General features: G+C 40.7%; 1 protein-coding gene across 2 annotated transcripts in view; it reads left to right on the top strand.

Moving 5' to 3' along the window:
* Nucleotides 1-12,846, top strand: part of AHCYL1 (adenosylhomocysteinase like 1) — a 39,566-nt gene extending 26,720 nt beyond the window's left edge. Inside the window, exons 3-17 of one of the 2 annotated variants that reach the window (XM_061183740.1) lie at nt 826-969; nt 2,130-2,230; nt 2,666-2,768; nt 3,920-4,014; nt 4,594-4,700; nt 5,529-5,645; nt 5,902-5,965; nt 6,776-6,864; nt 7,228-7,298; nt 7,675-7,769; nt 7,855-7,953; nt 8,362-8,430; nt 8,889-8,967; nt 10,110-10,230; nt 10,752-12,846. In XM_061183740.1, coding sequence (XP_061039723.1) covers nt 826-969; nt 2,130-2,230; nt 2,666-2,768; nt 3,920-4,014; nt 4,594-4,700; nt 5,529-5,645; nt 5,902-5,965; nt 6,776-6,864; nt 7,228-7,298; nt 7,675-7,769; nt 7,855-7,953; nt 8,362-8,430; nt 8,889-8,967; nt 10,110-10,230; nt 10,752-10,758 — 1,361 coding nt within the window. In that variant the 3' untranslated portion in view covers nt 10,759-12,846. Of the gene's footprint in view, nt 1-825; nt 970-2,129; nt 2,231-2,665; nt 2,769-3,919; nt 4,015-4,593; nt 4,701-5,528; nt 5,646-5,901; nt 5,966-6,775; nt 6,865-7,227; nt 7,299-7,674; nt 7,770-7,854; nt 7,954-8,361; nt 8,431-8,888; nt 8,968-10,109; nt 10,235-10,751 lie in introns of those variants that run through there. The other variant, XM_061183741.1, reaches the window with a different exon arrangement.
* The last annotated feature ends 2,132 nt before the right edge of the window (nt 12,847-14,978 follow it).

The following is a 14,978-nucleotide window of genomic DNA, read 5'->3' as shown; positions in this document are numbered from 1 at the left end:
AGAGGTAAGGAGTGATTGTTTTATATTCTCCTGCATATCTATCTGAAAGGACATTTTTAGCTTTTTGTGAAGCTGCTTTTTAAAGTTGAACATCTTGAGTGATCTCAGGGCTGGCAGTAGAACCAGTGCTGTTCATCTTTTGTGTCATTTCTGTGTTCCTTAGTGCAACCTAGTGTAAAATCTCTTTATAAGATTTTATAAGATAAGGTTATCTTACTGTTTTTATTCTTTTACATTAATGGTTCTCAAAGTATGATCCTCTCAACAGCAATATCAGCAGCACTTGGGAATTTGTTAGAAATGCTAATTCTTGGGTCCCATCTGAGACCTACTGAATGGGAGTTTGTGGCAGTGGGGCCCTAGCCATCTGTGTTTCAACAAACCTTCCATGTGATTCTGACAGATGCTTTAGATACTTAAGTTTGAGAACCAGTGATCTATAGAAATAACATTCCTTATATGCCCTAAATTATTCTTCCATTTTTGCCATGTCTGGTTCCAGTCCCAGTTGGGACCAAGTGCCCCTATTTTGAGGGGTTCTCTTGAGCTGGTGCAGGTTTGGGATCAATAGCTCCTTATCACAGGCACTAATGGCAACGTCATCGGGGGCGGGGGGGTAAAAGGGCCACAATACCGAAAGATCTACAACAGTTTCATTCATACCATTTCTTAGACCCTGGAGGAGTAGAACGGAGAGAGACGTAAAAGGTGGCTCCAGTTAAGAGTGTTCGCTTAACTTAAATGAGAGTCCCTTGGTGACTGCACTCTGTGGAGTTGGGGCCATTGAGGTTTTTCTTTCCTCATTCCTTTCTTTCCTGGCTCTAGCTGCGTCCTATACAGATAGCTCTGATGATGAGGTTTCCCCCCGAGAAAAGCAGCAAACCAACTCCAAGGGCAGCAGCAATTTCTGTGTGAAGAACATCAAGCAGGCAGAATTTGGACGCCGGGAGATTGAGATTGCAGAGCAAGGTAAAGAAAGGGAGTGGGTAGGGGACCAGAAGCAACCCACTTGCTAGTCATCAGGATGCACAAACAACTTAAGCCTTGAAAGCTAACTTGAAAGTCTCCTGGGAAACTCGAGTATCTTGGACTTTTATATAAACAAATCTATCTGTATGGAGCTTGAGCTGCAGGATTCTTGTTCTTGTTCTCCCTGCTGCTTCCTGTTCTCAGCATGTGGTAATTACACAGAGTAGTTTCTCTTTTCCTCCCGCATGATACCATATTCAAAGATCTGCTTGCAGAGTCAGCAAATCCTGGATCAGTACATGGTGGTTAGTTCTGCGGGATCCTACAATAGCTGCCAATCTCAGAGACCCAGATTTCCCAGAAGCAGCAAATGTGGGAGGGTTTTCAGCTAAGGAGGTGGTGACCTAGGGTCTCTTTTGGTCTTTGATCCTGAGCACCCTCTGCTGGAGCAAGAGTAAAAATGACTGACAATCAGTTAAATCTTGGTTTCTCTACCCAGCCCCACTCCCAATAATGTCTCTTTACTCTTGTTGCTTTCACATTGGAGGCATGTTCTATACTGGGCAGGAGTACAGAACTCAAACAAACTGACAGAATAGGATTAGACAGCATAGAAAAACAGAAGCAAGTGGCTTCTGCTGATGTAAAGTCTTTCTTCCTGGTCTGATGATTGTAGTATATAGGAATCCATTAGCCAATGCCATAACTACTTCCCTCTTCTCCCAGATGAATGATGACACTCACCTTCCATTTCGATCACTTTTGAGAATTTGACTACATATAAGCCCTCTACATATAAGGCTGAAACAGTAGAGGAAGAGAGAAATTCCAAGTGATTAGATGACAACTCACTGCTGTTGTTCTGCAGTTGAAGCTGCCAGGCATCAAATATATATACTTAGAGGGAATTCCCTGGCGGTCCAGTGGTTAGGACTCCATGCTCTCACTGCCAAGGGCCCGGGTTCAATCCCTGGTCAGGGAACTAAAATCCCACAACCCATGTGGCATGGCCAAAAAAAAAAAAAAAAAAATGTGCTTAGAGTTTTTCTTCCTTACCTCACCATATCTCAACAGATCCAGACCAGCCCTAGATGTCGCTGGGGCAGGAATTAATGATATTGCTAGTGCAGACCTAGCTCAAATACTCTGTTCTTTCACAGACATGTCTGCTCTGATTTCACTCAGGAAACGTGCTCAGGGGGAGAAGCCCTTGGCTGGTGCTAAAATAGTGGGCTGTACACATATCACAGCCCAGACAGCGGTGAGTTTGTTGGGAGAAAAGTGATGGTCTTCTGATGGGAGTGGGGGTGGGGAGGGACACTTTTTCTTTTTTTTTTACTTGCTTTTCCTTCCCTATCTAACTTCCAAGTGCTAACTATTAAGTGGAACCTCCCAGTTATACAATAATCGGGTTTTCTACTTTGATTGTATAGATATAACCTACTTTTAACCAACCTGACTTAGGGAGATCTCGATTTGCAAAAATATGATTGTTATAAATATGTTATTAAGACTTGTGGGACCATTTTTGGGGGGTAAAGTTAGATTCCAGTGTACTAACTAGTGGATTACACACCCTTTTGTAACTTCCCAGTGTAGCACCTGTTGCTGCTGAGTTGCTGGGCATTGTTCTCTTAATTACCACTCAAGTCTGGCCCTCCTCCTTCTCACTCTGTCTTCCTATACATCTATATAGGTGTTGATTGAGACACTCTGTGCCCTGGGGGCTCAGTGCCGCTGGTCTGCCTGCAACATCTACTCCACTCAGAATGAAGTGGCTGCAGCACTGGCTGAGGCTGGTAAGTTCAGCTTTTTTCACCGACTTTGCTGCAAAATAATTATCTAAACATAATTTTTACATATCAGAATTATCTTTACAGTGTCATGTATGTCTAGGGGCTATAAAATGTGGAGGGTAATAAAAGTGTCGACAGGAAGGAAATGGATAATAAAGGTCCATATGCATAGTGGAATATTGTATAGTCATTTAAAATGATCTTTGTAAAGAATCTAATATATGGGGAAATGCCCAATTCTAATGTTAAATGAATGAGAAAGAACTTTAAACTATGTGAGCTGTGTGAGTATGAGCTCAGCTGGTCTCCTTTCACAAAAGTCTCCTCACTTTTGAGAGAACACAAGAAGTACCATCTATTTGATAGTTCATTAGATAATTTGGTATTCAATATTGCATTGAAAATATATGAACTACTTATGAGTTCAATTAAACATAAAGCAATTTTTATTGTTAAAATGTTCAAAGGAAAATCACTCTGAAGTTTCTTTAAGGTTCTCCCATCTTCCTATGATCCTCAGAAAGCAACTGTATAGTACTTTTGTTTTTCTTGTTTACTCTTTTCTGATGTTTATTGCAGAAAATTTAAGAGGTTCCCCTAAAATCCTGCTACACAGAGATAATATTTGACATATTTTTCCATTTTTCTATTCACTTTTTACAGAGATGAAATAAGTCTCAGTATATATACAATTTTATAATGTAAATATAACATTTTCAGAAGTAGTTTCCATGTCACTGAAAACTTCGACAGCATCATTTATAGTCATATGGCCATGTGATTTTACTTCACTGTTTTCCTAATGTGGAACATTTAGGTTGTTTCAAGATATTTGCTAATATAAATAATGTTGTAGTGAACAGCTTTGTTTTGATTCCCACTTCATTTTATCTCCTTAGAATAAAATTCCACGTATAAAATTGACCAAAGAGAATAACATTTTAAGGTTCTAAAATACTTTCAAAAACAAAAATCCCTTAAATTCTTAACTAATTTCTGAACTAAAGATGCTCTTTTGACTTTTTGCCCTCCATAAGTTGTTTCCTTTCCAGCGTAATTTCTTTAGCCTTTTTCTCTTCACCTGGATCTCAGAGAGTGATGTTATAGGACACTCCCCCAAAGAGGAATGAGCTGAGTTGTTTCCATCTCTACAGGAGTTGCAGTGTTTGCTTGGAAGGGCGAGTCAGAAGATGACTTCTGGTGGTGTATTGACCGCTGTGTGAACATGGATGGGTGGCAAGCCAACATGGTAATAATGCATATTCATCCTACACTTTTGACAATGGATTTCTTTCCTTTTTTCCCTCAAAGCATGGTTCCCTAAATATGTTTCGGATGTTTGGTCTTATGCACTTACTTTGTTGCCAAAATGGTTAGCTTGATACCTATTCAGGATGGGTCTGAGTACTGAATGGAAAGGCGGGGGAAGGGTAAGACCAACTGAACACATGTGGCTCAAACACAGCAGAATGAAATAGAAGAAAATGATATGGTACCTCTTTGGAGTAAAATTCTGGTTTCTTTCCTTCCTGCCCCAGCTCTCCTTTTACGTTCCAAGGGGCTTTATATCAGGGCTCTAGACTAAAAAATGAGTCTGTGATTAGCCTACTACTCTTCACCATAGCGTAGAACAAACTTAGGAATCCTTTTAACCATCTTAGACCAACAAATTTGACTGTGTTTCCACTGTCTAAACCTGCTCTAAGGAGCTCTGAGGAGTGCTCTCCAAAACATACAGGGCTCTCTTACTAGTGCAGAAAGTGGGTTCAAAGTTCCCCCCAGCTCTAGCAGCCTGAATGCCCATAGAAGTCTTCTGGCTGTTCTATAGATCCTGGATGATGGGGGAGACTTAACCCACTGGGTTTATAAGAAGTATCCAAACGTGTTTAAGAAGATCCGAGGCATTGTGGAAGAGAGCGTGACTGGTGTTCACAGGTAACAGATTCTGGAGTAGCTGCCCCTTGTGTCCTTGCCTCAGCAGATTCTTCTGGTCTCTTTTAGGCTTTAGGGCTATGTTTCAGGCTTGTAACTAAATGGGAGTATCTTCCTTAGATAAAACTTTTGAGTATTTACCTTTGAAAAAAATCAAGGAGACCCTAAAAGGAAGTTATTTCAGATTCTAGTTCAGACATTTTCTCTCCCATTTATTCCACTGTGATTCTCAGTCATTGCTGGGAGGTAGGGAGTGAATATATCTTGAAAAACTGTATTCAATTTTGGATTATAATTTTATATCTGAAATACGAAAAAAATCTATTGTAAAACTATATGTTATACACATTACAAAAAATAATACTGGGCAAAATATTATTTGCTTGTTGGAATACCTAAAAAATATCTGAGAAAGTGTTTCTCATTTGGGGGCACGTTACACATGCTTAAACACACACACACACACACACACACACACGGAACCATATCAGAATCATTGATAATCTTTATCAGAAGTAGGCACGGGTTTTTTTTAAAGATTAAGAAAATGCTGGTCTAAGGAAATGTATCCCCTTTTATGAAAGAGAAGTAAATTTCTTCAATTGAAAGGTTTTTTTCCTTCCAAAAAAAGGGGGGGGGAGTTGGGGAAGAGAAAATGAAAAGAAGTTAGGAGGGATAACAAGGAATTACCTTGTTTACTAATATTCTTGGGCAATAAATAAGACTGGGGAGGGCAGCATAGAGCTTGAAGAGAATTAGGCAGACTTTGCCAGCTACTGTGTTTTACCAGCTAACTTTGTTTTTGTTTTTGTGGCTTTCTTCTCCCTTTAGGCTGTATCAGCTCTCCAAAGCTGGGAAACTCTGTGTTCCAGCCATGAACGTCAACGATTCTGTTACCAAACAGAAATTTGATAACTTATACTGCTGCCGAGAATCCATTTTAGATGGGTAGGTTGAAATGTATAATTATTCAAATTTATAGGGGGTAAATTTGGCTTGGGTTATAATGTTAGTCTGATATCCCTCCAGTTTTGCCCCCTGGTCTTCCTGTGGCTTTAAAAGTTTGTTAGAGGCATTCTATCTCATACTGAGCCCAGCCAACTTCCAGTTGAAGTTCTTATGGGGCATTGCCCACACTTCTAATTTTCAGAGGGACTGTATTTGAGCTAATAATGTTTGAGTTGAGGCTTGTCTGTTTCCACAGCCTGAAGAGGACCACAGATGTAATGTTTGGTGGGAAACAAGTGGTGGTGTGTGGCTACGGTGAGGTAAGTAGCTGGGCCTCATTGTCTGCCTTTTCACAGACTTGTTAGAAATTTTGAGTGAAGGAGACTTGTGCTGTCAGTGTAGAGTCACTGATGCAGGGTTTAAAATATGCTTTTAGATGAAGTGTCTCAAAATAGTAGCAAAAGTCCTTTATTCAGATTTATGAATAGAGACATATAGAACGAATTGAGTTTTTAGATTTCACCACTTTGTCTTATGGTATGGAATGTTGGCATCATTTCCCCCCAGTTATAACAGTAACCTTTTCATTATGAGACTTAATTCAAGTAAATATGTAGCATTTTGGTCCCACAGGTGACTTATAGTGGAGTGAAGGGTAAAATCTGAAGTGACATATAGTTGATTATCTCTGAACTAGAATAGATGACAAGAGATTTTATTTATTGTCATAAACAATGACCCACAGAAGTTTCCGAGCTGCTAGGCTGTCCTTGAGTGAGATGTTTCTCAAGTGATAGTTATCAGGTTTTCCTGGAACAAGAAACTAGAGGTTACAGTTGCTCTTCCTTGGTCTTGTTTCCTTGATGGTGATACTTTTATTTCCTTTATCTCTTTTACTATCCCAAGCTCCAGCCCTTGCTAAAGCCCTTGAAATGTCTGCTAAATCACTCCTCTAAGGGTCACAACATAATCAGGATCTGTTTCTCCTCTGCTTGGATTGGAGCATCTTTGCAAAGACTTGCTAGATGATTGATGGTTTCAGGGAGGCTAATTCCCATCTCCCAGGGAGCCTACCTGCCTACTAAATATCCGCGCCTGAATGGACCTGACTTCTTTCTTATGCTCTGCAGGTGGGAAAGGGCTGCTGTGCTGCTCTCAAGGCCCTCGGAGCAATTGTCTATATCACAGAAATTGACCCCATCTGTGCTCTGCAGGCCTGGTAAGAACAGCGGTAATACCATTAGGTTCACTCCAGGGACTTTATGTTTCTAAGAGGTTGATTATTGTATTAACCATTCCTTGGAGAAATTTCTCAAAGAAGGAGAAGACTAAGATTGCTCTGTTCCCTGCATTGTAATCATAGGGCACTCGTAGAGCTTCTTGGTATTTTCCCTTCCTGGATGGAATCTTGGGGAGTCTGAAGAGCCCAGTGTGTATAGTTTAGCACAGCTTATTACTACCATTCCAGTGAGGTAGCCCTGGATTTAACTTTAGAAAGACATTTAATTGTCTCATTTTGTGACCAGCTTCTGTCCCACTGCCTCCTTGCTTTTGCTCATAGTGTTCCTTCCTTTTCTTCCAGCATGGATGGGTTCAGGGTGGTAAAGCTAAATGAAGTCATCCGGCAAGTTGATGTCGTAATAACTTGCACAGGTAAGTGTCAGTGCTTTGGTGTACATGGAGGAGTATTAACTCTGAGGTTAAATCTTGAAAATGATCTAATTGACTTTTATATAAAGTAAGTAAGACCTGTGTTCTGTGTAAAAGTCTGAGAACTAGAGTAAGCTATCAGAACCTTAACATATTTTCCAGAACAAAGAGCCTTTTTCCTTGATGGCTTTTTATCCTGCTTGATCTTAAAACCAAATAACTGAGCCTAAAGAGCTGTTATGCAACGCACACTTCTTTCCTCACAGTGTATACACGCTCTTTAGTGCCAGCAAACCTCTCTCCCATGTTCTAACTGAAAGCCAGTCAGTACCTTTCCCCGCCAGGATCTGTTTCCTCAGCCACTCTCCTTTACTTTTAGGAAATAAGAATGTAGTGACACGGGAGCATTTGGATCGCATGAAAAACAGTTGTATCGTATGCAATATGGGCCACTCAAACACGGAAATTGATGTGGTAAGCCTTCTCTCATTGATTTGTTGCTAGGCCTTTTTTTGCTTCCTTCCATTATAGCCAGTCAACTGCGCTCTCTTCCTTTCAGACCAGCCTCCGCACTCCGGAGCTGACATGGGAGCGAGTACGTTCTCAGGTGGATCATGTCATCTGGCCAGATGGCAAACGCGTCGTCCTTCTGGCAGAGGTGCACACACACAAGGGTTTGGGCAGTACAGCACAAGCAATATGGTTAGAGCCATCCGGGGAGGGGCGGCAGGGTAAACATATTCAGCCTATGTTTCCCTGAATTCTATCTTTGGATAGAGGTATATTTCTCAAATAGTCTGGTCTCCAAGATAGAATCACTCAAAAAATATCTACTTTTTACTAAGTAACATACTACTTCCTGACCACAGCTGATTCTTCAGTTTGTCAGACTCAGATGGACTTGCAGAAAATAAGATAAAACCTAGAGTCCTGATTTGGAACTGTAATTCTTCCTCTACTAACTGAGTCTAGAGGAGTATAAAGTCCTTTCCTGCATTTGCGTGACTTGCATGACATGACAGAGGGATAACACAACTCATACCAGGGCTCTGTTTCAACGTTTCAGGGTCGTCTGCTCAATCTGAGCTGCTCCACGGTTCCCACCTTTGTTCTGTCCATCACAGCTACAACACAGGTATGTGACAAAAGGCTGGCTTAGCCTGCACTAAGATGAGTGGAACTGGGCCTAGATCAGAGTTCCAATGAGAGTGTGCCCTCCTGTGTTCTTATCAACCTGTTTTCTTCAGGTTACAAGTTGTCAAGACTTAGGCTTTCTCAAGTGTAGAAGATAATCAGTCAGGCAGAGTCAGTGTTTGTGTCCCTTTGGTTGGCTGTTTTAATTTAGAATATAGTGTTTCATTCAGCTCAGTTGTATTTAGTCTCTTCTTTTATTAGGAACTAAACAAAAACACCAATAAATCCTCCTGTGATGTGTGCTGGTGTTTACCACAGTCCAAGTCCTGCGTGCTGCCACTGTGGTAGATCACTTCAGTATTTACCCCAAGACCCTGTTAAATCTAGTTCTTCTGTTTTTGTTTTTTAATGACCCTAAGAAGTGTTTTTGTGGTTTTTGACCCTCTTTTCCCGCCTTAGGCTTTGGCACTGATAGAACTCTATAATGCACCTGAGGGACGATACAAACAAGATGTATACTTGCTTCCTAAGAAAATGGGTGAGTGAAAACAGTAGAAACCTATATTGATCCCCAGACTTGCATGGTTTGGTAAAATGAATATCATGAAAAGCATTGGATTTAGAGTCAGGATTCTAATCCCTGTTCTAGCACTTAGTGGTTTTTGGACCTCGGAACAAGTTCTTATCTCCATGAGCCTCAGTTTCTTTATCAGTAAAGTGAGAATAATACTAAATATATTGCAAAATTGTAGTAAGAATTACAACTAATGAGTAAAGGTGCTTTAGCACAATGGTTTAGGGTAGATGCTCTTATCCTGAGTAGCTTTATGAAGTTTAGTAAACTTACTACCACTGATTATAGCCTGGGACCAAAATGAGAGAAACAGAAACAAATATAGTTTTCATTGTCCATCTTCTATGAGATATACGAACAGTCTTCTGTCATTCCAGGGGTCAACTGTGTTGTGTTCACGTGACATAATGCATCATCTTTAGTCCTTTACCTTTCTGAATATGGTGCCAACCTCCCCTCTCATTGGTCAGCCCAAACCCCTGTCCTCTTAAAGCTAAAAAACTTCTTGCTGTTGTCCCCTTCAACAGCTTACCTCAGCTTACCTTTGGGTTTTGGTTTTTGGTTTTCAATTCATATTCATAAAGGTAAAAGCCCAGGAAGCTTATCTATGGAAAACTAATACATTTGTGCCAGCTGCCTTAGAAATCCATGATCCTAAGATTTGAGGCCTTTATGGATCTTATCGTAAGTAAATGTTGATGACTTAACTCTTTTGACCTTACTGGTGTCCACTTTGATTCATAATTTGACTATAATCCAGCTAAGGAAGTTGCTGCAGGAAAGTGAGAATAGTACATGGTATGTTGGCCATTGAGGTGAACCCAAAAGCTTTGCCAGAGAAGAATGGGGAGGAACAAGTCGGCCCATTTTGTCCCGCTGGCAAATGGCTTTCTAAATGCACTCTGGATGTACTGAGAGAAATACCTTAAAGGCAACTTTGAGGGTTTTTTTTAAATTAAGCAAATATTCCGAGTTAGAGTCTTTCAAAGTTATTCCAAGCCTTGTCCTCTCTCTCAAAGAAGCTTCAGATGAAAATAGGGGGAAGTTATGCCCTGAGAGGCATGTTTGAAATGGAGTCTGCCCCCCTGCCACTTTGTTCTTCCTAGATGAGTACGTTGCCAGCTTGCACCTGCCATCATTTGATGCCCACCTGACAGAGCTGACAGATGACCAAGCAAAATATCTGGGACTCAACAAAAATGGGCCATTCAAACCCAATTATTACAGGTAACTTGGGAGAAAGTAAATGAAAAGCTCTTCTCCCCAATATTAAGCCATGCAGGCTAGCCAGCTTTCTTAAATAGTGTTATAGCTAATTTTGAAGAGTACAAGAACTCCGCCCCACACTAACAAGGTAAACAGAGAAATTGTATATCTAGTAGTAGATGTAAAGAAGTCAGCATTTTCTAAGATTTTGGAGCTTGAGCCTCACCCCCAGAGATTCTAATAGAGTTAGTCTAGAATGGGGCCCCGGCTTATTTTGTAAAACTTCTTCAGATTATTCTAATGTATTGTCAGGGTTGAAAACCACTGATTTATAGTATTAGGGAGCAGGAGATACAGCTAGAGATGGCATTGTTGGAAGTCCTTTGGAAGCACAGGGAGGAATAATCCTTGGGGAATTACTGCAGGAATCCCTGGCCTGGGCAGGGGAAGGACCCTGGAGAGTGTTCTCTGTTTCGGATTCTTTTCTTGGAACTCTCATGTGGAAGACACAAGTACTAAACAGTCAATCTCTTTCTTTACAGATACTAATGGACCGTATTACCAAGGACCAGTCCACATGAACCACACAACTCTAAAAGAAATATTTTTTAAGAAAACTTTTATTTTCTTCTTAATCCTTTCCTCTTGATTTTTTTTCCTATAATTTCCTTCTTGTTTTTTCATCTCATTATCCAAGTTCTGCAGACCACACAGGAACTTGCTTCATGGCTCTTTAGATGAAACTGAGATTCAAGGTTTCTCACCCTAGTCACTAAAGAAGGATTTTACTCTCCCAGCCCAGAAAGGTGATTCTTTCTTTACCATTTCTGGGGACTTTATAGTCTTAATTGGGTACCTTATTAACAGGAAATGCTAAGGTACCTTCTATGTGGAACAATCTGCAATGTCTAAATTGCCTTAAAAGAGCCCATTTCTTAGCTGCTGAAATCAGTGCTCTTTCACTTCTTCAGAGGAGCAGGGATGGTACCTACCAGGCAGGTAGGTTATATATAGGTGGTGCATGTTAATTTCCCCTAGATGTTCCAAGCCCTGTTTCCTGTGTAAAGGTGGTATGTTTGGTTCAGAGATGTGTACTAGTGAGTGTCGCTTGTTAAGATCTAGTAGGCCCACTTGGATTTAGTACAGCCCTTCCTCCACTCCCACCAGACCCTCTCATTTTCCAGGTTTTTATCCAGACTGTACTCTATTAAGTTGAATTTTGTCCCCTAGCATTTATTTCTGGGTTTTTTTGTTTGTTTTTGTTCTGTTTGTTTTTTGGTTTTTGTTTTTTTGTTTTGTTTTTTTAAGTAAGAAAAATGTTTAGTCTTAATACTGAGGAGCTGCTTGAGTGGTTAGTTGTTACCAGTTTATCTTTTGAACCTTTGGAGCTAAAAGTGCAGAGTTGAGTCTAGAGAAATGCTGATCTCAAACTCTGATAATCCCTCTGTTTCTAGCCCATAGTTTATAGCATCAATGAACTGGGGCCGTAACAGTAAATTTTATCAGCTCTGCCCCATCAGCTTGTGCTGAAAGCAAATTTCTTGAGCCATTACTCAGTATACAGCACTGAGCTCTGTCTTTAGGATTTATCCTTTAAGAGCAAATTTCTAATCATCTATGCTTCTGCAATTTAAAATACTTAAAGGGAGGTAGATGTGGATGGGAGGAGGAAGGATAAATTGGGTCAGGGTGAGGGAAATTAGCTCTGTATAACTTGTCTGGGACTTTAGGACCCATGTAACTTTAGTTTTACAGAAGCAGTACCACTTTTGATTGACACATGTCACAGAAAGTTTATGAACTGAGACCTTAAAGGGCAGTTTGTGCATAGAGAAAATAATCAGTATGTCCTGGCTCACACTCTGAAAGAATCCTCAGAGATAAGAGAGATGTATTCCCATGCCATGCACCCTGCTTACCAGCATTTCTGCATGGTCAGGTGAGCTTTATGCTCATGAGCTTTAAGTGTATAATTATCCAGGATTCTAAATTCTCAACTTGTTCTAGCTGGTGATCCTTCAAAGTTGGGTCAGGCATTAGTGCTAGATACTAGAAATTTTCATTTCCCTATTGCCATTGATCAGAGAAGACAGACATTAATTAAAAATAGAAATATAAGAAGGAAAGCTTTCACTCTGTGACTTCCTAGCAGGGGTCAGTGACCTTGCCAAAACTTTTTTCCCTCTCCTGTTTCTCCGTAACCAGCCCCTTCCCACTCCTTGCCAGTGTGACCATGCTTTCTTCTCTGTAGATGCTAATGGTTCAAGCCCTTTTTCCCAAGGCGTTTAACCAGCCAGTCAGAACAGCACATCCTTTAGGGGAGGTAACCTGGCCAACAGTGGTATCCATCGTGTGAGTTCTGCTGGAGGGAAGGGGCCCAGGTCCTGCTGCCCTCTGGCCTGCCCCCTGCTCCCATATCTATTACTGTGTCCATAGAAATACTAGGTAAGGGCTCCGTCTCTGTCAAGCCATGTAACAAAGGACACTGTGGGAAAATGTCTGGCATCAGAGGGAGCGTGTAGAGAGCAACTTGGGAGGAACAAGTTTATTTTGTATTGAATGATTTTTAATGAATGCAATATTAATCCTTGCAGATGAGCAATAATCATTAAAGTCAATTAAAATGATAAGACCTTATTGGAATCCTGTGTCATTCCTGGTTGAACAGCAAAACTTTCATTAGAACCTGTTTTCTAAGAAGGGACAAGTCAGGGGTCAGTTAGCAGTATCTAAGAGAGATTTGTTTAGGACCTAATGTGTAGAAGAACAGGCTGGATGCAGAGTTCTTCAGTAATATCTTAAAATTTTGTATGCCTGCTCTGTGCTGAGCATTGGGCCTGGACACTTTCACTCTGACTTCCTTCAAGGAGCAGACTTGCTGCCTAAAATTCAGGACTCCTCACTTACACAGTCCCCTTATAAGACCCTGTACCTAATTCTTTTCCTTAAAAAATGCCTCCAAAGTTATGTGAGCTTCAGCCCCCCCCATACCTGTATCCATCTCTGAAGTTGTCTCCATGTGTTCTGATTTAACAATGTATCTGTTAATATTGTTCAGAAGTAATACCTTTTGTATTTTGTTAAATTGGTCCCAAACAATGTTGATGTTTTCAGTGCAATTCTGTGAGGTTTTATCCATGCACATAAATCCAAATTTAAGATAAACTTCACATTGCCTAATCAGAGATTTAACCTTTTTTTTTTAACTGTTTCCTGAATCTAATAACTTTATAGTTATAAAAAGTTAATCTATTATGATGGGGAAATATCTTGAAGTTAAATATTTGAATATAAAGAATTTAAATGAACTGTTGACCCTATAGTTTTATAAATTTTTCAAGGTGTTTTTTATTGCCTACCATGTGCTAGGATCTGTTTTAGGTATTTGGGATACATCAGTGAAAACCAAGATCTCTTCCTTTGTGGAATTTACATAAAACCTCAACAAGACTCAGCCTTCCCCTTCCCCTTTTTCCTTTACCCACAATTCCACCATTAGGTGGGGCAGGCATCCCCATGGGTTCCCAGCCTGGTGTGTGTGGGTAGGAGCTGGGGGTGTGGCCTAGTGCTGGAAGTCATCCTACACTTGGGATGGGGAGGGCATCCACGCAGGGGAGGGATGGCAATGGTGGATTGGGTAGGAACAGGGAACTTGATTAAATAAGCAGAAATATTAAGGATAATGGAAGCCAGCTTTCTCATTGTTAGAGGAGATGTTACACATCAAAAAGGGAAAAGACTAGAATAAACTCTGGTATTGGGTTTGAATATAGGGGGTATTGGGTTTTGGTGTGAACTCATGAATTTCAACATAAAGAAATATAGGGGATGGCTTCCCTGGTGGCGCAGTGGTTGAGAATCTGCCTGCCAATGCAGGGGACACGGGTTCAAGCCCTGGTCTGGGAAGATCCCACATGCCACGGAGCGACTAGGCCCGTGAGCCACAATTGCTGAGCCTGCGCGTCTGGAGCCTGTGCTCCGCAACAAGAGAGGCCGCGATAGTGAGAGGCCCGCGCACCGCGATGAAGAGTGGCCCCCGCTTGCCGCAGCTAGAGAAAGCCCTCGCACAGAAACGAAGACCCAACACAGCCATAAATAAATAAAAATAAAATAAATAAATAAAAATAAACAGGAGCTGTTGTTTTAAAAAAATATATATAGGGGAGCACTGTCTACTAAGTGAGCCGTGGGGCAGCAGTTCCCCTCTTCCTCCAGTGCAGTGCATACACCCAGCATCCAGATTCAGGCACTACATTCTCCACTTAAAGGAGCCAGGAGTCTTTGGAGAAATGGCTGATTCCATAGCTGGGCAGGAAAAGTACAAGATGAGCAAGAAAGCAAGGAAGTACTCAAAAAAAATAATTGCATGTCAAAAGGGCACAGAAACCAGCCTTAAGGGACTTACTGGGCAAATCTGGAACAATCTGAGCATCCAAATAATGGCTTATAAATCACTGAGTAAAAGAGAAAACTATGAGTCTATACTGATATGAATGAATGAACAGTTTAATGAAAAATGGGATATGTAAGTAATTTCAAAGTACCTCTCCATAAAATATTTTTTAAGTACAATGGGAAAAAGAGGAGTTTTAAAATGGAGAAGCCTGGCAGAGTTCACCTTAAGTGAACAAAATGGGAGAAATCTAAGTCTTCCACCACTTGATAGGATGCTTTGAGAAGAACACAGCATCCCTTCTGTGATATTTCTGCCAAAGATGCAAAACCTGAATGTAATCATGAGGAAGTATAAGATAAATCCAAATTGAAAA

Source organism: Eubalaena glacialis, chromosome 3 (genome assembly GCF_028564815.1).
Source record: "Eubalaena glacialis isolate mEubGla1 chromosome 3, mEubGla1.1.hap2.+ XY, whole genome shotgun sequence".
Taxonomy (NCBI): Eukaryota; Metazoa; Chordata; class Mammalia; order Artiodactyla; family Balaenidae; genus Eubalaena; species Eubalaena glacialis.
The sequence above is the reverse complement of the archived record's forward strand: the minus strand, read 5'-3'. Positions and strand labels throughout refer to the sequence as shown.